The sequence below is a fragment of the Athene cunicularia genome, assembly GCF_003259725.1.
Source record: "Athene cunicularia isolate RWA chromosome 8 unlocalized genomic scaffold, athCun1 chr8_part1, whole genome shotgun sequence".
NCBI classification, from domain to species: Eukaryota; Metazoa; Chordata; class Aves; order Strigiformes; family Strigidae; genus Athene; species Athene cunicularia.
Window position 1 is genome coordinate 21,428,792 of NW_020799109.1, and position 24,148 is coordinate 21,452,939.

General features: G+C 36.5%; 1 protein-coding gene across 1 annotated transcript in view; it reads left to right on the forward strand.

The window, feature by feature from the left end:
- Positions 1-21,629, forward strand: part of LOC113482872 (glyoxal reductase-like) — a 50,635-nt gene extending 29,006 nt beyond the window's left edge. Inside the window, exons 5-9 of the mRNA XM_026853966.1 lie at positions 7,600-7,691; positions 12,644-12,826; positions 13,364-13,423; positions 15,609-15,710; positions 21,006-21,629. Of these exons, the coding sequence (XP_026709767.1) occupies positions 7,600-7,691; positions 12,644-12,826; positions 13,364-13,423; positions 15,609-15,704 (431 nt within the window). The 3' untranslated portion in view covers positions 15,705-15,710; positions 21,006-21,629. The remainder of the gene's footprint in view (positions 1-7,599; positions 7,692-12,643; positions 12,827-13,363; positions 13,424-15,608; positions 15,711-21,005) is intronic.
- The last annotated feature ends 2,519 nt before the right edge of the window (positions 21,630-24,148 follow it).

Below are 24,148 nucleotides of genomic sequence, written 5' to 3' on the forward strand. Positions count from 1 at the left end.
TGACAGCTGCAATATGCTTGTATAGGCATTTGTCTGCTGGCAGATGAAAGCAGTGTGGCAAGCTGCTTTGACATCATGAATAGTCATTATATATGCTCACTGATAATTGGTCTGTTCTAGCAAAATGACCCTTTCCATATGCAGTGTCTTTAATGACCTTGATTTTGTCATTGTGGCTAGCCCATCATCTCGGCAAGCTTTTCATACACACATGCACATGATTACTTGTCCCTCTCTCTAAAAATGCTGGGAAGAATGAGGGCTTCCAGCCAGATTTTGCCTGAAGTTGGCAAGAGTAATAACGTGGTGGTTGTTCTGGGTTTAGAACCCACTGGGAATCTGTGCCATTTTACTAAGAGTAAAGTTTTTTGTTTATCTTTTTAGTGTAAACAGCACAGCTTATGCTTACATGAAATATTCATGCTTGCATCAGAAATTCCTTAATGTGTTATATGATTTTGTTAAACATAGAGAAATGGTCTTCAAAATAAATACAATTATTCCATTAATATGTTAAATACTCTTTGTGCATGATTTGAAGAGTCCCATAAAGTACCAGAAATTGTTTAACCCAATAATTGAAGCTGTGTCACTATGTTCTTGGAAAAAAAGTTGTGGTTTGCTTAATTTCAAATGAGAGAAGAAATCTAATTAACCTTAACAATAGTCTTATCTTTTTCATCTTTGGGCAGAGACCAGTTCAATCATCATCTTTTCTTCCTCCACTTTCTATCAGTTCTTAAAAGTATGAGTGAGGATTCAGTAAACCGAATATATTTTTTTGTGTAGGTGGCACAAATTTCTAGTACATCCTTTCCTAGGTGACTGAAACATTACTTTAGATCTATGCTTATATTGTCAAATGATGGAACAACTGACAATTCAAACATTTGTGTTACAGCTCCAGAAAATGTTTGTCTTGTGTTTATGTTGGTAGAAGTCATATGTGAATGTGCATGTGTAAGTTGCACTAAAGTTTTAATAAGTAAAAGCAAGTAACCGATTTTCTTAGCAACACCTCTTTTTCACATTATCTTTAGTATTCTCTCTGTACAAATTAAGATGTCTCATGGGCTTGTTATTATCAGAAATGCAGTTCAGAGGTGTGTTTCCATAGGTTGAAGGTGGTTGCAGTTGGTGAGGATGTTGGTTGCACCACACCCTGTTGATCAGATAAGACAGCAATTAAAGACGTATGCAAAAAAAAAAAAAATTATATATATCTGCTAAAGTTCATAAAGACGTCTTCATAATGTGCAGTATCTTATTTAAGAATAAGAAATTGTAATAAGTAAGTCATTTTGGTGCAGATGTAAAAGTGGGAACAAATCTAAACGCATGAATGTCTATCCTCATTTGTTATGTTTTGCTCTCTTTTTTGCTTTTTTTAGGACTTAATGGGTAATTCTAAGTGTAAAACTAAGCCCTCAGACTTCTTTGTTTCATTATTTATTACAGTGTGTGGTTTGTGCTTTTTTTACTAGCAAGTGAATCTTTTTTGTTAAAATTTTTTTACTTAGCTTACTTAAAGCAAATGTACACATTTTTGTACCCACACAAGTGCCTAGAGGTCCCAGTGTGAACACAAGAACTCTGGGGAATAAGGCGATGCTGAAATACATTTCAAAGGAAAGTTCTTGTCTGAAATAACTTTTTTGACTCAATAAATGCTGTACATGATTTGGAAAAAGATATCATTTATCTGATTTGCATATGTTGAATTTAAGCTTATTAGCTTGAATCTTAGTTTCTTAGCCATTGTAAATCAGTATTGCTTTATTGACATCAGTCAGGTTGCTCTTATTCATACCAGTTAGGAATCATTATCCCCTCTGATAGGGAAATCCAAAAAGTATCCCAGTTCAGGAAACTGTGGCATCATAGTTACATGGGGGGTGGGGGGTAAATTATTTAGAATCTAACTATGCACTCTCCATAATACTTTCAAAGCGCCAGTTTTAAGGGTATGTATTGAGCTGCTGATAATTTTGACCATATTTTCACAGCATAGTGTGTGATGGCAATATTGACTTAAGGTATAATAGGATTGATTATCTACCATGTTGCTTTTGCAGTTTTGATTGCCCAGCTGTTTGTGAGCAGCTGCAGAATGTTCTAGATATAAAAATGTATTTTCAGCTGTTTTATAAACCTGTGTGATTCTACATGCTTTAAACTGACATAAGAGAAAGGAAAATCTCTAAGAGTATTGTGGAAATTGATTCAGTTCTGACAACAACCAGACAAACAGCCTTTTGGATGGATTTTTTAAATGTGATCTGGTCTATAATGTGAACTTGAGGCGGGGGGGAAAATGTCAGCCTAACTAAGAGAGTGCTTCATCGAAGTAGTGAGAATGAGCAGCCAGGGTCAAAGAGACAGAATACATACATTAAGCTAGTATTTCTGCATTACACTATTTAGCCATTTAACAGTAGTGTAAACTGAGTGGTTATAATGAGTCTTCAGTCACAGTTGACAATTTGACTTCTACTCAAGCCTCCTCTCTCCTGTTGTCCTCACAGTTTATCATGGTTCACAGGTGATCTGTAGCAGGAGTTGTCATCTGTAGTAGCAGGAAAGTAATTTTAAGGCAGATAAGCACCTATACTGTGGTAATGAATAGGATAAAAAGAAATCCTTTGGGGGAGGAAGCATGATTTTTGTGTTTTCAGTTTTGTTACAGTCTTCCTGTGTGTCTTAGGCAGGACACTTAGCCTTTTGGTGTCAATGTGTTTTAGTCTATGAAATGGGAACAAGTATTATTTCATAGATTTAGAACTTAATTCCTTATTGCTTCTGTCTAAGAGTCATCTGCTTTATCAAGGCTTTGGCTGCATGTGGGGCACACTTGGCCTATAGCTCTGATTTAGCAAGCTGCACTGAAATCAAATCTTAGCTGGTTTCTCTGTGTAATACCATTTACCCACAGAGAAGTTCTTAGCATGCGTATCGGAGAGCATGTAGACCTTTCCAACCTGTGTAACCTCCTTTAATAAAGATACAGTTACTGCAGTTGACCTCTTGTGAAAAGTGGATCTGTCTGTGTTTTTATTCTGTGGCCTGAATAGAAGATATAACAAAATGGGCACTGTTCACTGGACGTGGGAATTCTCCCTTGCTCTGACTCATGTAGAGCAGCAGGGAGGGGGAGGAAAATGGGCTCCACAAACCCAGTATCCAGTTTTGTCATTTTAAAAAACCTTTTTGATCTGAACTTTGTACATTTAATATTCCAGAGGGTATTTAGAAGTTTGATAACAGTCCATAGTAGTGCTAGAGAAAGATAAGGCTCACTATTGTAATAAAACAATGTTGTGGTGCCAAGACTGTATATTTATGCTTTTTTGTTGCAAGGCTAACAGTGTCCATCAAACTTTGTATAATTTGATATTATACTAAGTAAAGGAAAAAAACCCCAATCATTCTCTAGGTTGCCATAAGAAAAAAAAAATGCTTTAAGCTTGATATGCAACTACATTGCAAACCAGTCCATTAGCATGATGTATCGCCTCACAGCAGCTGGGAGTAATCCAGTGTTGTGAAGCTGCTGGTGTGATGGAGGCCAAGATTGTTTTATGTAGAACAGAGAAGATACTAATGTTTTTTTTCCATTATAATCAACCATTATTTTGCCAATATGTTTTCTAATGTGTCTTGCAGAGTTTCATGATAGTTTTTCAAAGCTGGATCAAAATTTCTGTCCACCATTGTGGTCAGTCAATTTTTAGCATGAGTAGAAGAAGCATCGTTGCCAAGTTTTCCTTCAAGCCTGTGAAGTCAGAGTCACAAGGAGTAGGACAAAGCCTCAGCAAGCTTTGGGAGAATAATGGGGAATTGCAAACTCTGTGTTTATTGCACCTGATGCTTTCTCAAAATGTGCTTCATAGGGGCCAAACCACTCATTTCCTCAAGCAGATAAGAAGGATGCTTTCTCTACCTCAGTCAAAGCTCTGTGACTTTGTAAATAAGGCAGTATAAATGTATCTTTTAAAAGTTGTAGTTCCTAGAGGAATTCCAGCTAGCATGTTGCGAATTTTTACCGCAGAAGACGTGAACTTCAGGACTAGTTAAACTGGTTAAGTTAAAAAGAAGTATCGACTTTAAAACCACCTGCTGTTACAACAGCTAAGCCATGAATTACACCGGGATTGTCTGAAATGGGATTTTTAAGCACACTAAACAGGTATTAAATTGAAAGTAAATAGTTTTTTTTCGCCCTTTCCAAGAGCATTGTAGTGGTTTTGAGACCTGTGGCACAAACTCTGTGTAACCCACCTCTGTCGGAGCTTGTGAGAGGGGAAATATAAGGAAATGTGCCCACCCCAGTTGCTTCAAGGCAGGGAGTCAGGACCCTTTTACGCAAGTTTCTCAATATGTAATTTTTTTATTTCTACTGCTGATGTGATCATTTCATGGATCTTGTTTGATATACATAGTCACAAGTGTTGGTCTGTCAGAAAAGGCCCAGGAGCTAACCAGAGCTTCATTTTCTTATCCATCATTTTCTATTTCTTCATTCTTAGGAAATAACCCAGGCAATGTAAATGTGGAAATAATTCTGAATAATTTTTTGCTTTAAGACAGTCTTTCCCAGATTTGTACAATGCAGAGAAACGGTTAATCTTCCATCAAGCATATGTAAGCAGTGCTCTAGAGTAGAATCCATTGATTGACTGCTGAAATTTAGACTTTATTTTTCAGGAAATTCCAGTATTTTGAATTCATGTTTCCACCATGCATTGACCATGCATTGAAATAAGATTTTTTAATACAGTCAGGCTGTGCAATTGTTTTCATATTTATTGTATTTTTAATACAAAAGTCAAAACACTTTAGACTGTAACTAAAACCAAAGTCATTAAGTTGAAACAAAGGGTTCTTACTTTACCAAAACAAAATATGTGGATTTAATGAAAATTAAATGTTTTAGCTGTATTCCTTTTAACAACAAAAAACAAAACCAACCAACCCCCCCCCCAAACCAAAAAACAAAACCACACAACAAAAAAAACCCAAACAACAAACAAAAGCAAACAGACAAATAAACCCAAAACCGTGTTAAGAAATGCTGGTTCCACAAAAACATTGTAATTCTAATTATTGTTTCTCTGTTGTCTGGGAAAACTTTTACTTTCTTGGCAATTTTGAATTTAGCTTTCTCTGTGTGACATCACTCTAAATACAGGAATACCATAATATTGATTTTAATAGGAGTGACTCAGATGACTTTTAAGACAAAACATAACTGGCCTGAAATTTCTTGATGGGAAACCTAACAAAAAACTTCCCAGTGAATGCAATGGGACTATGGAACAGACTTCAAAGTCTCATATGAGAGGTATGCTAGAAGCAAAGCATCTTAAAAATATACTGTAGGGTAAAAAAAATGGAATCTTCATGTGGAAGTGGACAAGTTTAATAAGCCCTTTCATCTTTTATGTCTGTGATTGAGTTTTGTTTTATTTCAGCCTGAAATTAAAGCTTTATTCTTCAAGGGCAATAACAGCATGTTTTTTGTAACTCCTTAGCTTTCAACAATAGAGTATAATATTTTGGTTCCCCATTGTTTTAAAACTGCAGGTGTTTTTCTGACTTCTTTGGCATAATGATTTTATTAGTGTTGACACTCCAGTGTTGTTTATCAGTAAAAGTCAGAAGCTCAGGTTTTGCTCCTGGGAGATTACATACAAATTATTCAAATTGCTATAGTGCAGGTTATAACCTAACTATATTATACATCTTTAACTTATAATTTCTGTAAGGAAAGCTGTCTAGCATTTTAGTTGTTAATGGTTGGGGGGTTTTCTCCTTTTTGTATTCTACAGAAGAAACCACATTAAAAAGTGATTGTATGTGTGCAGGTTTTGCTGCTGTGCATCTTATCTGCTTGTGCTGCTAAAATATGTAAAAGTAACAAAGCATTCATATTGCCTGTATTTATACAGTTAGTGGCTTTTCTAATGCAAAACTGATGGTTTTCAGGGCTTTAACAATCTGTTCATAATAGCAATAAACTGTAACTTCACTTACAGAATTTCATAAAAGACTAGAAAAAATTAATTTCTTTGTTTTGTCCAGGTAAATCTGATCTGCAAATTCAATATACTTTGTAACCTTGTAGCTCATATTTTTGTATGGCAATTTATAGCCTACTTGCAATTTGGGGTTTTTTATACATAAACCATGCATTTTAGGAATAAGTACTTGGTTAGTACTTTTTTTCTCCATCTTCTTTGTTAGCTTTTGCTTCAGGTGAAGTTCTTTTTAATGTATTCATGTCTCTCAGTTGCATTAATAAGTACTTTTTATGTGTCTGTATTCCAGCTACAAATCAAGGTGGCTCCACATAGGTCCCTGCTGACCTCAAGAAAGTAGTGACTGTAACTGTGGAATGAGGGCAGTTTCAGTCCAGAAATCATTCCTTTGACATTGAATGGCTGAAATTACCCAATGACTTTTTCTTTTTTTTTTTTCTGAAAAAAAAATAACAGTATAACTTTTTGCTTAATTACTTTAATTTTTGCTGTAGATACTTGTATGCATGTATATAGATAAGCACATGCATATACATTATATAGAATTGGCCAGCACAAATACTGGGTTAACAATACTGATTGGACTTTGGTTTTCACACACCTTGGGACAGACTTTCCATCTGCAGAGTTACAGATTGAAATTCAGATTAAGTCAATCAAGATGAAGTTCACACACTGAAGAAGTGAGTCAGATTCATAATCCACAGAATCCACAGCCTAAGGAGACCCCTACTAGCCTGACCACATTTGGTTTCGCTATTAGCTGTGTTTAGCACAGAATAAAGACCAAACTATCAAAGATGAGCCAGAGTTGAGGGGTGGTGGCAGGCCAATACAGGGGCTTGTGCTTTATCATATCTGAGGCTTGAAGGAAAACATCTGATTTCAGGACTGTCAGCACTTAATTTATACACTTAAGTGTGCACTTAAAAAAAATAACCTTTGTATGACTTTTATGCCATTTAACTTGTATTTGCATGTCAACAGGAGCTGAGAAATCTAGCTATATTTTTAAGCTTTTAAGCTTCTTGATTCTTGTTAGATACTGCTCGCTTAATTGAAGATTTTATACTGAGTTCTATTTAATGTCTTGTAATGATCTGATAGAAATGTGTAAGCAGTGCTACAGAGTTCATTTGGGCTGCATGTCCTTGTGTTGTATTGCTCACACCTTATTAGTCTTCAGCAAATGTTCCACTTTTCTTTAGTTTTGGCAAGCTGCTCAGAACACTATTTCCTCCTTTTCATTCTGGTGGAGTCCAATTGTTCTTTGCTTATACTACATTAGCCTTTCCCAGAATTTAGCCTGGACTTTTTATACACTGGGGAGTTTCCAGTGTGTTTAGATTATAAAATTATTTCCTAGTGTGACTGACAAATGATGCTTTCAGATAATACTGTCAAACTAGATTTTGGTGCTGGTTTTCTGTTTTTCTTTGCAGTATTTTACTATACAGAAATTATGCGTACAATCGTTTTGTCTCTTGAAAGCAGTATTTTTCAAGTCCTCCCAAATAATTAGGATTGCCCCAAAACGACTTCTTGTTCTGTTTCTCATTAGGTTTGTGTAGATCAATTGGTGTAAGCAACTTTCTTATCAGTCATCTTGAGCAACTAAAGGAAGACTGTGTGATTACTCCACATGTTAATCAGGTGAGTGGATTAAATATATTTAAAGTATCTGGGTTTGGGTTTTTGCTTTGGGTTTTTTGGTTAATAATCTCTTCCCCACCCCTAAACCTGAAAGACTACACCCAAACTAGCCTTAGTCATACAGTTTCTTCTCTTCCATTTCTATCTATATTTTGAAAACCATTCAGGAATATGACCTGATGCGAGGGTGGGGAGGTGGGGGCAAAGTCCTTCCTCCTTTCCCCAGTTTTTCTCAGGCTGCTTGCTTGTGGCCAGTTTTAAGGCACAAACAAATGGTCTATGTGTCAGTTTTTGATGATAAACTAACTTAGAAATAAAATTCAAGGTGCACTGAACATTTAACATCTTCAGAGTGAACAAGATTTTGGAGAGTCTGTGCTCAAGTACTACATATAATTCGTCTAAGCAACATTGAAAGCCTCAGGTGATAACATATCCATGCAAGGGTGCTTTTTCCCTTGCTCCCCTGCCTTATTTCATATTTGTATTTCAAGATCACATTAAATTCAGTGAACTTCTCATTTAGGAAGGTGCTGTGAGAGCCCTGGCAAATTTTTTTTGCTGCCCTAGGCAGATAAAAAATGGCCACCTACACATCAGCAGACTTCCAGGACTATGACAACTATTGCCTTGTTGCATTTTTCGGCCCACAGCTGTGCCGGAAGTTCATGCTCCCATTCCTACCACCTCCTGACAGTGAAAGTGTGCTTATGCTAACATGGATGAAGTGGAGGCACATGCTTTTCCCTTCTGTACAAGTGTGAGGATTTCTGGCAGCTGTTTGTGGTTTAATGTCATAAACAGCCATAAAAAGATTGCTTAGAAGTGAATGTCATGATCTAACATCTCTGATTTTTGCTGTCCACTAGACTAAAGGTTACTGAAGGACAACTATGAGTAATGTTCAATTTACATAAACTAAGCCACTGAAATATGTCTTAAGACGGGCAGGTTGGTGACTGTTTAAGAATGGGTGAGTTTGCTAAGGTTCAACTGTGAAATTGAGTAAGAAATACATATCTTCAGTCTTACTTAAGTTTGGCATAAGTTGTTAATGTCTGTTAAATGAGAATATCCTTTCAGTGTTCTACTAAATCACTGCAAGGAAAAAATAATTAATCTTGGGTTTGTTTAGAAAATTCCTCCTTTTTTTGTGTGTGTGTTTCAAAATGTTACCAGTCCTACTGTACCAGTAATGATGGCAAACTGCTCCACTTTGAACAGTTTTGATATAGCATTCATTTACACTTTTTAGAGTTGCAGGAATCTTATAAACCATAGTTCAGGTTATCCTCAAAAGAGTATTTATTCTGTTTCTTGCTTAGTGTTGGAGAGTTGCTGAGTCTGATGGTGAGATTACTTAGGCTTTATCAATTAACAAATGAATTCTTTAAATTGGGAATGGAAGTGCTGTACAGAATTCTTACTTCACTGTCCAGGATTTATAATACAAAAGATGTTTGCTATACTTACGTATCAAATAGCATACTCTTTCAATTAACTTATTTCTAAATACAAAACATTTGCAAACAATCATTGTATACAAAGTCTAAATATTTAAGAAACAAGTGAAGGAAAATCACTTCCCTCTTAGCTATGTTAAATTTGCATAAATAATTTAGGGTGTTCTTACAATTCCAAGTTTTTATGATGTTAAAACTGAAAGTTAGAGGTTTTTGTGAAGAGGAGGAAGTAGGAAGGCAGGAGAAAAGAGGTTCTTTATTAGATTTTTATAGTCTTTGCAAGCCAGGTAGTAACAAGTGTTTCTATTTTACAAACCAAGTTGTAAATACTTCCTCTCTTCTTGGGTCCTGGAAAAAACAAAAACAAAAACAAAAACATAACCATCGTGGCTTTTAAAGAAGTGGGAAAGGCCTGTCTTTTCAAGAATATGTTATTGTTAACATATTGTTATATGTTATTTAATAGTAAGCAAGCACTTTTAAAAATTACAATCTACCATTAAAAATACTGTTAAACACTGTAAAATGATGATAAATATTTTTATTCTAGCATCATGTAGAATGAAACCTACACCCTAGAAGTTACAGGTTTGTATTCAAGAGTTTGTAAAGACTTGGCAGTAGTAAGTTTGGATTTATGCTTAAGACTTTGAAGGCTCTTATGTCTGTCACTCATTAAGGGCAAAAAAATTTACATTTTATAAGAATTTAATATATGTTTCATTTAATAAAGTGTTTCATTGAACCCAAATATAACAGTTCCTCTGAATTTCATGTAGGAATGTTCATCAATATTTTTTCTACTTTTATAGAAGTACAAATTACTGTGTAATTGCCTCGAGAGATTTAGTAATATTGTGAATAAGTTAATATGTTAAGTTCTGTTACGTAGATTTGTACAAGGTAGAAACATGCTTTAGTATTTAGAGGCATTAAGAAACAACACTTTTGTACATAAACTCACCCAAACTGTACTCTATAGAGAAAACATTTCTAGGCTTGTATTTCAGTTTTATAAAGAGAAATACTTGTAAGACTGTGCATTCCCATTGAGAAACTGACTGAAACAGATGCAGGGAAACTACCAGGTGAAAAGAACCCACAGCAGGTTGGAAAGAGTAAGGCTTTTGTATACCATCATCCAAGGTATGACTCTCTAGGTCTGTGTGTCAGAATTGTTATTGGGCTCAACTTTTTCCCATTGTGCTATGACTGTTGTAAAAAAACGAGCACTTACTTGAGTTCCCCTGTGGCTGACCAAGTAACAGCTGTGAAGAGTTCTGTAATGTGAACTACAAACTGTTTTATTAAACAAATGCCAGTTTGTACACACAGATCATTTGGGGTGGGGTGCCAGAAAAGATCAAGATCTTCCTCAACCACCATATGACGGACAGCCCTTGCCAGAGAAAAGTTTAGTGACTAAATTAGCAAGGGTGGGGCAAGCCAGGAAGTAGGAAATATTTTGAGGGGAAGCACATGCTGGCCACTCACCCTATGCTTTTCCTAGTTAAGGATGCTAGTCCCTTGCATTCAGATACTGCTAGAACCTTCCAGAGTTTTTACATGAAAAATAAATTCAAAAGTGCTTATTTTATGCATTTGATTATTTTAGCAATATATGTAAGAAGAAAAATACCTGCTGCTACCAACACACAGCTGCATGTGCCAACATTCAGTTCACAAAATTTGGGAGGCTCTTGATTCAGTGAAAGGCAGAAAGTATAATCTTCCCAGGTGGGAAGCAGTTGTTGCTGTGCATTCTGCTTGTGAAGCAGGCAAGTGACATCTGAGCATGCTGGTCTTGCTTTAAAAGTTTCTGGAGTAACCTGTAACTGTGCTGCCTAGAAATCTTGTTAGACCAGCAGGTAAATTCTGCTTGCAGTTATATTAGTAGCAAATGCTGAATAAGCCACCTGATGCCATAGGGTTTCAGCATTTCATCTTATATACATCATTTTTTATTTAATATTTTCTAGCCTATGTTATTTGTTACACTTGGTGTAAAGAAAGTTTCCTAAAATTGCTTAGTAGTATTGTAATAATCAAGTAATACACCCTGCTTGCTCTTTTTTCTCCTTATAGTTTTACGTAAAAACAATGAGCATATTTTCTAGTCAGCTCAGATGCAAACAAGTGAATAACTGTATGACCTAAACACTGGTCTTACACATATAAACATGAAATACAAAGACTACTCAAAGGTCAAGAAACATCAAAGGTTGAAGACATGGATGTCTGCTGCTTGAACCTTGTTCCCGAGCCTGCCTAGTAATTTAGATCATAGCAGCTTTAGGCTGACTCAGCCCAGCCTTCGAGGGGCACAGTTTTTTCTTAGCCCATATTGAATGACTGCCAGCCTATTGTTCCCAGCTATTGTTGTCTGAAAAGACAACATGTACTAAAGATGAGAAACAGGAAATGTTCATTTGTCCTCTTTGTGGCAGAAGAAACTTTCCAGATTCCATGTGTTGAGGTAATTGTTCAGAAGAGTATTTTTCTTCAAAATGCGCAAGAGTTAGATCACTGGAACAACAGTGACGGCCAGTTGCAAAAGTATATCACATGATTATGTATTTTATAAAAGAAAACACTACCCATTTTCATCTGAATGCAGAGGAAGGTATGCTTCTTACAATGTATAAACTGTGAAATATTTATTTAAATAACATATTAAGGAATGTTACAGAAATACTTTTGGCTTTTGCTACATGCCAGAATATGCGGCTCTTCTGAGATCCTTACTTTCCAATAATTTCTGATTGCTTTTGCTTCCAAGAGCTGTCTTTGTAGCTTGTTACTTTTCCTCTTTTAACTGCTTCTTGGCAATTTGTGATCTTCCTTCCTACAAAGGATCTCCTTCACACTTCATTCCACAGTGTGATTACTTCCCTGGGTAAGCTATTGGTGACACCACACACAGAATACAGGATTTTCCATGTGCAATCCATGCCAACAGGCTTTGCTTCCAAGGTCAGGCCCTCATCCTAAGCAAATTGTTCTGGTTGGTCTCTTACAAACTCAGTTCGTGCCCATCCCCCTTGCCCTGGCCTGTGCAACTTAAAGATCATTAGTAAAGAAACAGGAAAAGAAGTAGATTTGGGAAAGGGAAGGTAGTCTCAAATTGTCAGTAAAAATGACCTGATGCTGACTTCCACTATTCGTTTACATATATTTCTCAAACACAGAGCAGAAGAGTGCAAGTCCAACTGCAGGTAGGGAAGACAACTGCTCCATGCACCTTACTTCTGGGGGAAACATAAAATAGTATCGGTAAACTATTGTGCCAATTAATAGCAAAATGCTTATGGATTAATATCCTTCGCATGTCTCCTAAAACTGGTAACTTACATCTGTCTCACAGAAGCAGTGAATTCACTCATGTTGTATTTTTAAAACAAGAGAAAAAATATTTTCATTTATCAATTATGTTTACTACTAAATGTACTCTCAATGTTTTTACTAAAAATTTACTTGTATTTATCTAAGGTTGAATACCACCCTTTCCAAAGACCTCAGGAGCTGGTCGATTATTGTAGGAGCAGAGATATTGTTTTTGAAGGCTACTGTCCTTTAGCCAAAGGTGAAGCACTCACTCATCCTAGTATCACTCAGCTGGCAAAGAAATACGGCAGAACCCCAGCACAGATTTGCATACGCTGGAGTATACAGGTAATGGAGGGTGGTAATAAAAAACGTGTCTTCTCTCTCAGGAAAAAGATGCAAAGAATTCAGAGTTTGTGCATCAAACCAGAATTTATACAGAAAGGGTTTTTTTCTGTCAGTATGTTGATACTGTGTGAACTAACTGTGCTGTACTGGAAATTTGGAATGTAGTACACAAAGGATGGCAGTATTTTAAATATGCAAACAATCTGACTGTAGAGAATAAAAAGAGCCACCAATAAGAGATGTTTTCAGACTAAATGTTACAAGCAGTATGGGGCGTCATTCCATTTCTGTCGCTCAACACAAAATAGTAAGCAGTGAAATAGTGTATTAAATTGACATAAATCACATAATCTGTGTTGGAATTTAATACCATCTGTATAACAGCAATTAAAAATAGCATACAGAAATGTCAGTGTCCTCTGAAAAATGAAATTGAAACCTCAGAAGACACGAGGAATTTCTTGAAATGTTTTGAAGGGAGGCTATTTTGTTTGAAACAATGTAAATTTTAATGATGAGAAGCATTATGTTTTTCAGAATGGGATTGTCACTATTCCAAAGTCCACAAAAGCAGAAAGGATACAGGAAAACTGCAAGGTAAGATTTGATTATGCATTGAAGTCTGACTAACATTTGAATTACTGTTTTTAATACGTTGGTTTGCCTGCCTATTTTCCTATACCAGTTTTATATTGCGGCAACTCAGTTAAAATTGGCAAATTACAGTACCATAAAATCACATATTTACGTTGCATACAATATAGCAGAAAACCATAATTCACAAATCTTAAAAATCAACTGGAGAGCTAGTTGCTGAATGCAAAAAGATATCCATAGAAAAGACCTTTCATAGTTGATTTTTATTATTAATATTTGTATTTATTACTTGGCTGATTGTAGAACATCCTAATCCAGTTATGATTTGGTCCTTTCTACGATAGGCATGTAGGTCAATGCTGTATGAAAGCTGTAAAACTCTCTTGGGGATGTCCCAGATAGAGACCTTCTAAGGAAATCACAGTCCTGCCAGAGCTGACTGTTCCCCTACCTTCTTCCCTCTACTTGACTTGCAGACAAGGGATGGACAAAGAAAAGTGGGGAAATGAATAAAGACTGGCAGCATGATTCCTCCACCCTTTTAAAATTTCCTTTTCATACCAAATGTTTTTAATTCATTACTTCATTTTTCTCTCCATTTTTCTAATCTGAAAGTGTGTTTGCTTTGGGGGAGGGGAAACCACAACCACCTGATTGTTACATCCCAAAATATCATAGGGGTATGAACTGTTTGGCAAATCAAGAAGAAAATTTGCAAGATAGGAAATGTCTGTCTGTTAATTAAATCACTGTGTGTGCATGTGTGTGTAGGTGTAAATCAATGTACTTGTAATGAGGATTTCTTCTGGTGGCTATGCCTCTTTATATAGCTCCGGCCTTGACTGTTTGTTCTGACATGCCCACTGCCTTCTGTGGTACAAGCACAGCTGTTTGTGGTACTGTATTGTGAACCAGATCAGAGAACAAAAACAGGTTAAAAATCCTTCCTTATTCTTTCTATTTTATTTTCCCTAATAATATTTTAAATCCAGATTAATTCTATTTTTTAAAGAGTTTATGGCCCTAACAATTTTGTACAACTGAAGGAACGCATTGCAGCAAAACTTTGAACACTTAAAATGGAAAGAGGGGAGAACTGGCACACTTATCAAATGTTACTGCATCTCCCTTTTATTTTCTTTTTTTCTTTCCCCTGTGCCAGTGTGTTGGCCTGAGTCCCTACCACCTCTAATCAAGTTGGTAAAAGCATGGACTTCATTAAGCCCTCAGTATATAATATAATATAATATAGCGTAACATAACATGTAGTATTTCTAGTTCTGTGACTGGTCCCTGGTTTAGGTTTAAAAAACTTGAGCACTGTGGTTTGACTACAAGGGTCATTTCAGCAGACAGTAATTGCTGGATAATGCAGGATGGGAGTTGCTTATTTGGCAGCAGTTCAGGCTCCACAGGATCTTTTTACTGAGTATGGCGGAGCTCTGACAAAGACAACAGACCAACTTAAAGCAACTTCATTTCTGAAGTGATAATGTCTGAATAAGACACCTGCTAAGAAAACACTGACACCATCATTCATGTTGCAAGTCTCACAACAGGAGTTGGTGGATGTAAGAGCCTATGCATGAAGAGAGGTGACTGCTTTCAAGTTCGAGTCAGTACTAAGGCACTATAGCACTGTCTGTTTCTGTATTTAGCTGATCCATGAGTGTTTTGTCTAAGTGCACACAGAAAAGATAGATAGAGCCTTTGGCTTGCTAGCTTTGTTAATGTCCTGATGGGTTCTAATAATTCTCTTTATAACTAAAGTTCTGAGGAAAAGAACTGTAACACTCAAAACTGAACGTTGGGATAGAAGTGAAATACTGAGCTCAGGTTTCCAGTGGGATTGCTGTCAGGGTATTCATATACCTCTGGTGGTGACCGTATAGAGTGCTGTCAAAAACAGCTTTGATACTACCATTGTCTTGGACCCTTGCCTGAGGCCAGAGTGCTACAAAACAGTGTACAGATAAAAATGAGTCACAAAAGGAGCAAAAGACCCAGTGGAGCCTGTCAGTTTAATGAAATATTTGTCTATGACAAAATATAAGAAGAATTATTAGAAGAAAAAATATAGAAAAATTCTGCCTCCCATTTAAATGAATGTTGATCAGTTTAGATAACAGAAACACTCCTGATTCTCTCTATGTTCATGATGTTAACTATATATGCATTCCCACAGGTGTTTGATTTTACAATAGCAGAAGATGATGTTGAAATTCTGAATGGAATGCATGATGGGAGACATGTTTCCTGGGACCCAAGCCTTATTGTGTGAACAAAGGTTTGAGCTTTCTCCTTTGTCAGTCATCAATGAGTCACACCATGAGCTTAAATTCAGGGAAAGTTACAATGAGAATATTATTGCAGGATTAATGATAACTGATTAGAAATCTTTAATGCTGATAATGGGAAAAGAAGTATATTTTTGGGGGTAGCACTTCTGTACAGAGGTCTTAAATTTCTGTCTCAAATCCTGATCATTGAAGCCCATGCAAAGCCTCCTGTTTACACCATTGACCCCATATCAGGCCACTTAATCAAAGAGCATGAGGAGATACCCCTTCTTTAAAAATGTAAGAAAAAATGCTACCTACTAGTGTACAAGACAGGTGTTAAGTATGAAATAATTTTTCAAGTACTTTTTTAGAGGGACGCAATTTATGAAGAAGAAAAAGCTGCGTGAAAAAAGTATGTTTTATTTTTCTTATTATTACAGTACTTATACTGTACAATATACTGCAAATCACCATCAAAAATACAATCTCACTGTAATAAGCAATATCTCGGTGTCACCAAAAAAAGTTTTATGCATATTATTGCATAATAATGGCATTAACCCAGAGAGCTCTATGCATATTATTTACTAGCCTGTAGTTATAACAAAGTAGAAATCTTTCCAGAGAAGTCCACATACAGATGAACTATCTGCATGGCTAAGAGTTGAGCAGCAAGCTCTAAGAGCCAAAGAGGCATCTTTGTTATTACTGATCTTTTACTGCAAATTCTGCTATGTTTTGTGTAGCTTTTAGTAAGAATTATGTTAGCTTTCATTTTGGATTTGTCCAGGAAATCTCATTAAGACTATACTGTTCCTCAGATTTTTTTTATAAAATATCTATGTATATGAAGAGCTAGCTAGATATAGATATATGTAGTTTACAGATATGTTTTGAGAAAATAAGTCTGCAGAGTCTTTTATCGACTGAGTATTCCACTTCTAGTCACATTGGTTTGATATTTTAGGAGTTCCTGTGTCTAGAAAGGTATGGAAAGTCTGACTGTGATTTATATTGTGTGTGGACTTCCTGAGGCAGTTTTCCCAGTGCTGTTCTACTTTAGTCATATCGTGAAACAAAGCTCCTTAGTTTTTATCAAGAAGTGACTTAAAGTAATCTTATATTCTAGCCTGCATTGTTTGTCCTCAGAGTAGAGCTTCTATACAGCTTGACTAAAATACAGACAAACTTACCTTTTTGATAACAACTCCTCAGAATAATTGTCTGTTTTTTCCTGGTACACATTTCTGTGAAAATTTGTCTATAGATTTGCCTCTGGAATCATTAATTTATTATTATTTTAAAATACAAGATATTTTATTAAATGCTGTGCTCACTAATACCTGTACAATGTATGGTTCGAAAAAAGGTACACAATCCCCACAGCAAAGTTATTTTCTAGAGTTTCAAGTGTGGTGTGCTTTGGTACCTGGGAGTGCCACTTTAGGTGTCTAAGAACAGCTATGTACCTGGCTTAGTTGTGATGAGGTGTTCAGAAGTTCCACAAGACAAAGTTTATTTATAAGCTTAAGGTAACTTTTAGGCTTTTATTTTTAGCTTTTGCAGAAAATTATGGCAATGACTTAAGTTAAAATTGGAAAGATTTCCCAGAAATAAACCTTTCTACCAGTGCTCATCAGCTAATCCTGCTTTTGAAAAGTCACTTTATAGAACAGTACTTTATCAATATGAAAAAAACCTGTTACTGTGCTGTGGAGGGACACCTTGCTTCACAGTGTATCTGAATTCATAGAACAAGGACTAGAAGTGAACAATGTGACTAGTATTCACTTGTGGCTTTTTTGGCAGTAAAATCTTTCTCAGAAACTACAAAAGAGAAGTTGGAATTTTACCTCTACTTCTCTCTAAAGAAACAGACATCACATCAACATAGTATTTCCAACACAAATTGATGCATACGAAGTGAACCAAATCTTTATGTATGATAGCAAATTCTAGCTTTAGTATTACCAGAACAATAACAGTTAGGGCTAGCTATGTGGCTAGAAGTTTTATGTTGGTCTGAGCAGCTCTGTTTTTTTCTGCACTTATTTCTGACTGATTACCTCCCTGTTCTGTTTAGTTAAACAGAACTAAACCAGATTTTTTTTGTTAATCCCCTACATAGATGACTTTAGGCTACAGTGAGGATGGCTTACTAATTCATTAATATATTTCATCATTTCCACTGTCAAAGAGATTTTTACAATGTTCTTTGTGCCTGCATCTGCTTTTGCCTAGGAAGTCAAGCTACCATTTTTTCTGATGTAGATCATAGTATCTAAGCAGTACAACGAGTAATGAAAGGAATAATCAGATAGAAATAGTATTACTAAAAAGCATTCTTCTTAAGGAGCAGTTGTGGCAAGTTACAGTTTTATTCTGATACTTACTTTTCTAACTTCAGACTTTTAATTATTGTTGGTTCAGAACTTTTTTCTGGGGTTTTGGTGTTTGGTTTGGGGTTTTTTTTTAATCTTTCCTAGCAATTCCTTTGCTAGCAGGTAGTGGCTTTAGAACTACAGAAGAGTTTAATTATGTACAAAGTTGAGTGTAATTTGAGGCAATATAAGCTTTTTAAGTGCCAGGACTCAGCTAACTCATGCTACCTTTCTCCGAGGTGTGGTGTGCAGTTTTGCACACTGTGCTATCACTAACAGCCACTGTTTTCTGCTAGAAGCTGTAATTGCCCAAAGAGACTGGAACCCTGTTATCTCCTGTGTACTTGGGATATATCACTGGAGCCTCTTCCTTTGAATGTGGCCTTCACAAGTTTTATAGTATGTTACTTAATTTTGCGTCATTGAGCAAATTCTCTTACTTTTGATAAGGTTGCAGAGAGAAAAATAGACTCAGTGGATTCACATTTTATGCTCCTCTCTACAACTAAATTGACATTACAGGTGCAGTAGATAGTTTTCTTTTTAAGCAAAAGCTGCTAAAAAATAAGTCCACATCACCTCATCTAAATGAACATTTCTGAAGTACCGACAACTATGATCACAGTATAAAGAAATAAGACAACAAATAAGAAATTAAAAAGTGAACAGTAGTGAGATTTAGGGGTAGCAGTGAGGAGTGATATTCTGTAATAGAAGCAGAACTTAGAGGACCAAAAGGATATAAATGTGTTGAACATACAAGATCAGGAAGTTTAACTCCATTTTTAAATTTTTTTCTTTGATCACTGAGCCTGGAGGTGCTCATGTTTTAAGATTTTTTTTTTTTTTTTAACTCAGAATTCATGCCTCAAATTAATTATTTCCAGGGCTGAAATTCCTCCTCTTGTCCATATTTCTGTAAGACAAGGTTTCTCTAGAGAGAAAACTTTTTCACCATTCTACAATGACCATTTTTAAGATACAGCGATGCATCCATTTTATCAGTGTAAACCATCATCTTGCCAGTAGGAACAGGGAATACACCTGAAAATTGAAGGCACTTTTTAATCTATATTATGTAGGTCATTTATGGTAGTGACTGATTGGGGCACTCCTTTCTACTTGAGATAAACCATTATTTAAAGTAAGATACAATTTATCCGTGTTACCTACCTAAGTGCAATCAGTTGCCTTTTCAGGAGTGCTGTGACTCCTAATAGAAGGGAATTCACTTAAAACTAATAAGGAAAGGAAAAAAATAAACTGAAAGTCAGTGGAAAGGGTGAGGCCATTTTCTGTTCTGTCAGGTAGCTTCCTGTCTGACTCTTGAGTGGCGCTCTCTCTCCTTTTTCTTGCCAGTTTCTGAATTTCATTGTTTATTTTACTGGAGATGAAGGTACCTAAGAATATTTAATTGGGAAATAATGGGAATGGTTTTTTAACCCATGAATGTTCCCTGGAAGTGTGTACTTTAGGATTTTTTTTTAATCAGGATGCAGAAGCATTGCTACTGCACCTGACCCCCAACATAACTTTGAAGACATTTTTCTGACTAGCATGTGTAATAAAGAAACTGTAACACCTGTAAGCTTACAAATCCACTAAACCAATCGGACTGCATAATATTAACCCTTCTTTTTACACTGTGGTTAACACCAACTTTTTAAAAATAGCAGTGCTGAAATGTTCTGACAGGAAAGCTGACAACCCCATGTTTTTGAAAATGGGGACAAATTCCAGTATAATGAACTAGTGCTAAGTTCGTAACTTGGCTGTGAAATTTGGAGGAAGAGTGTACAATTACTTTCATGGTTTCCTGGTAACAAGGAGAGCAGAGATTGTTTGATTGTTTTGTTCTGTTTAGTTTTTCTTTTTTTCTATTAATTCATTCTTTCCTAGTGGTTCTTCATGACCTGGATTCATCCCATTGAATATCCATAAGTATAATGTTGCCAAGATGAATTTACAGTAAATCACTTACTTTGGGTGCGATATAAAGGTGGTGGAAGATTAATCGAAAACATAGCTGTCAAGGTCATACATATACTGTGGTATAGGTTCACTTCCCTGATGTTGAAAAAGACATATTTAATGGACTCTGTGTTAATGAAACAGCAACCAGCTATTTTATATCACATGGTTTGTGAGATTTTATTTTACATGATTATCATGAATGCCTTATAAGCCGAATATAAGTACCTTTGATTAATCTGAAGAATTATCACAGGTGGTTTGGTTTGGGGTTTTTTTCAGGAAATTTTTATTTTACTGCTTCACCCCCTAGTATTATGGATAAATATTATCTGTAATCTACCAAATAATTGTGGATTTTCCATCTAAGACTTCTATTTCTTCAGAATAGCATGTTAAGTTCAGTTATCATGTCCATTAATGTCTGTAGTTTACCCTAGAAGAAAACATACAGCAAGACTTCAGGTGACCGGTCCATGTCACTGGAAAAGAACAAAATAACCTTCAAAAAGTTTTCTAATGCTGCGTTATACAGTTTCATTACTTTAGAAGTTCTACTGTATTTTAATACATATGAAAAAAACATATATCATTATTAGACATATTAAAGTGTGTTATGGTTTTGGGTGCAATGCTATCCAGTAAAACTATTGCATGTCACTTTCTCAACTACTTCAGTTCTGTCCACTTGACCTTAAGCTTTTCCTACTGTTATGTTCAACTTAGTGATCTAAAAGTAAAGTACAAACTCTCACAAAAATGAATATAGCAGCCTTTTTTTTACAGTAGCCTTTTAAAACAAAAAAGGCCATTTAATTAATATTAATTAATCAGTATTGAGAACTTAAAACTAGACCACCCAAATTATAAAATGCTAATACTAAACAAATATGTGTGCTTTAGTCTCTGCAGTGTTCTCATCATGGTTTTTTTTTTTCTCCAAACCAGGTTTTTGATTCTGAGGGAAGGAAGATACAGAGTTTTTGAATACTGTGAATATCAACAGAAAATTAATTCAGCTAACCTATACACAGTGAAAAGTATAATTTAAAACCAGATTGTGTTCTGTACTGCAAAAGTGATACAACTGAAACATTAATTCATTTTAAACTGAACAATAAATCTAAACTGTTCTCTTAGGTACTCAGTACCTAACTAATATCAATCAATTAAAAAATCAGTATCAATGATTTTTGTTTACTGATATGTTAACAAAATAATAAAATAATTTAGTTTATTCTTTGTTGCTTTCTTATAGGTACAGAAAGGCTTACTTTTAGCAATTTCCCTGCTTTCTCAGAACTTTCTGGCATAGTCTCACAGTATGGGTTAAGCTATCTCACAATGTTATAATTAAGTTTCTTCTGCCCGCATGTACTTCATTTAAGGTGTCATTTTTAACCCATTGCAACAGATTAGTTTGGTTTTTCCCTTACAGATTTTGAAAAGTATTAGTTACTTAAAGGCACAGATAAGAGCATGCTACAATGCATGTAAATCTTGAAAAATTATTCAAAATATGGAATATTTGTTCTGGATTGCAGCAGAAATCTGAATCTGACTTTTTTACATTTCTTCCAGTCATGAGAACTTCGGGGTATTCTGTAGGCCACTCCTGGTATTTTCTTAGTGAGCAAACCTGTTGGTACTCTTTCAAGGTTCTCGTCTTGACCTAGCACATCAGGGAGGAATATCTCTGGTTTGTGGCCTAAGTTGTGTCAGGATGAATAGAAGTACTTTTTGCTTATATAGAGAAAGGTTTTTGAAAATGCAAAAGATTAATGTATTGGAGAAAAAGGTTTTGCTTATCTGTCTTGCAGGGATTTTCTGTATCTTTTCAAGATGGATAATGTTCAGACACTCCTCGGATGCAATCATGCGTTGTTCAGCAGTGCTAGCACTAAGACAGTAAGGTCTTGTGGTTGTGTCAAAAGCCACCAATCTATTTGTATGCAGGCTTTGGGAATACCCCAGCTCACACCTTCTTTTCTGACAAGATCAAAGCATTTTCCTGCAGGAAAATTGCCCTGTGACTAGTCAGGTTTCTGAAATCCCCACCACGTTAAGTTCTGATAGGGAGTTCTACAGGAGCTTTGGTTGTCACGGCAGAGGTGTTTTTTTGTCTTTTCTTGATACCAGACCCTAAAATATCATATACTGATTCATGATCCCTCTGAAGAAAAGTGTCTGCCTCTATGCTTGTGTCCATGTTGCAAAAACATATTTTTTAACCAGTTTACCCAGGTCAAGCAGCTCAAAAGATATCAGTTTGGTGTCCTGGTGTGCACAGCCCTGGGGCTGGCACTGACTGAGGCCTGTGTTCTGGCTGCTTCTGAAACAGCACATGAATAACATTGTGTCTTCCTTTCTCCTTATTCTGACTGTAGGCAATTCCAGAGTCAAGTTCTTAAAGGAGCTATATCTATACCCTGGATTTGTGTAGTGTATCTCAGAAGTACATGCTTCCTTAACACTGGATGGACCTGGCAGTTGGGGAGGTACTAAGAAAAGAGTTCTTGTTCTGTCAGTGGGGTTGGAGCATAACCCTGGCGTAAATCACCACACTAAACACTTACCAGCAAACTTCTGGCAGAGTTGGCTGGACCAACCTGAATTTACCTCTGTGTTTCAGCCTTTGTAAGCAGGCTACAACCTGTGCAGCTGAGCCACGTTAACCTATCATCTCTGAGGTTTTAGACAGCCTTCAGCACAAATCCAGCTGATCTGGCTTCATTTGCCTGGGAAGACTGAAGCTGTATTTCAGTCTCTGCTGAGGTCTCAAGAGGGCTATAAATGTGTGGGGTCATCTGATTTGAATGATGCTTTTTGTAATACAAATACCCAAATATTTGCAATGGAACTGAAATTGCCCAGGTATTTTACACAGCCTGTAACAAATAATTTGTTGTATGTCACATCTGAGTTAGAGCCCTCCCAGTGGGTTAACCAATAACCCAAACATGAAAGCCTGTACTGACTGCTGAAACCCTGAGTCATTCTGTCCTTTAATTAAAACATGTTCCTTTAATATGTTCCTCTTGCTTAAAATTATGCAAGAATTATTTCCTAGAGGAAAATGCCTAATGAATGCATTTCTATATTTCGTATTTTTTATAAATTACCTAAATAAGGGGGAAAGCTTGAAATATCTAGGGTATGTCAGGCAGTTTCAGGGGATGCATATGTCAACCTCAAGCATGATTTATCTTACATGCCTTTTCTGACAGTTGTAATTTAACGGCTGTATTTTCCTCAAGGCTCTCGGGAGGCAAAACATCTTTTCAAGTTTCTAGCTTTGTGGTGGAAGAGTAAATGTCTGTTTGCCAGTGTAATTTATCTGAGTCATTCTGGGAGAGGCGTGGAGCAATTGAACCATGACTATTAGCATAAATAAGAGGGACTCTCTTACTTAGGGTAAAGAGTTACTCTTGTCTTTCAGAGGAGAGCTCCTTGCACATAATAACTGCTGCTGCTATGAAGTAAAACACCTAATAGACCTAATATATTGTGCTCTGGATATTCTCTTGCGTTTCAACTTGAAGTTGAGTTGAATAGAACAGTGAGGAAGGAAGAGGAAAATTTCTGCAGTAAGCACAGCAGCAGCTTGACAACAGAGTTAGCAGAGGTGGTTTTTCTTTCAAAAGTTGGGAGGAGGAATTATAAAACTCACTTCTCGGTCTCTGTGCAGTAGCACAGTTACCACTGCAAGTAGTTGTCATGGCCAATTTTGTTTTAAAGAATTTAAAACTTTTCTTCTCATTTTCGAAGACGTAGGTGTCCTACAGCATCTTCTGAACATTCAAAGCCGTTCCTTGCATGTGGAAACAGCCGCCAGGGCCATGTTCGAGAGGCAGGACTCCCGCCTTCCCGGCGCGCTGGTTGCCCCCGGCCTTGCCTGCCGGGGCCGGTGCGTTGCCCCGTTGCTGCCGCAGCCCCGCAGCTCGGCCCCTTCCGGGGGTCTCCTTCAACACCACTTACACGGCGCCCGAAGAGCGTGGACGGAGGTGGCAGAGGGGCCGGTCTGCCCTCAGCCCTGCGGCGCCTGCTCCGAGCGGCAGGAGAGGGGCCCGGCCCGCCTGCACCCGCGCCCC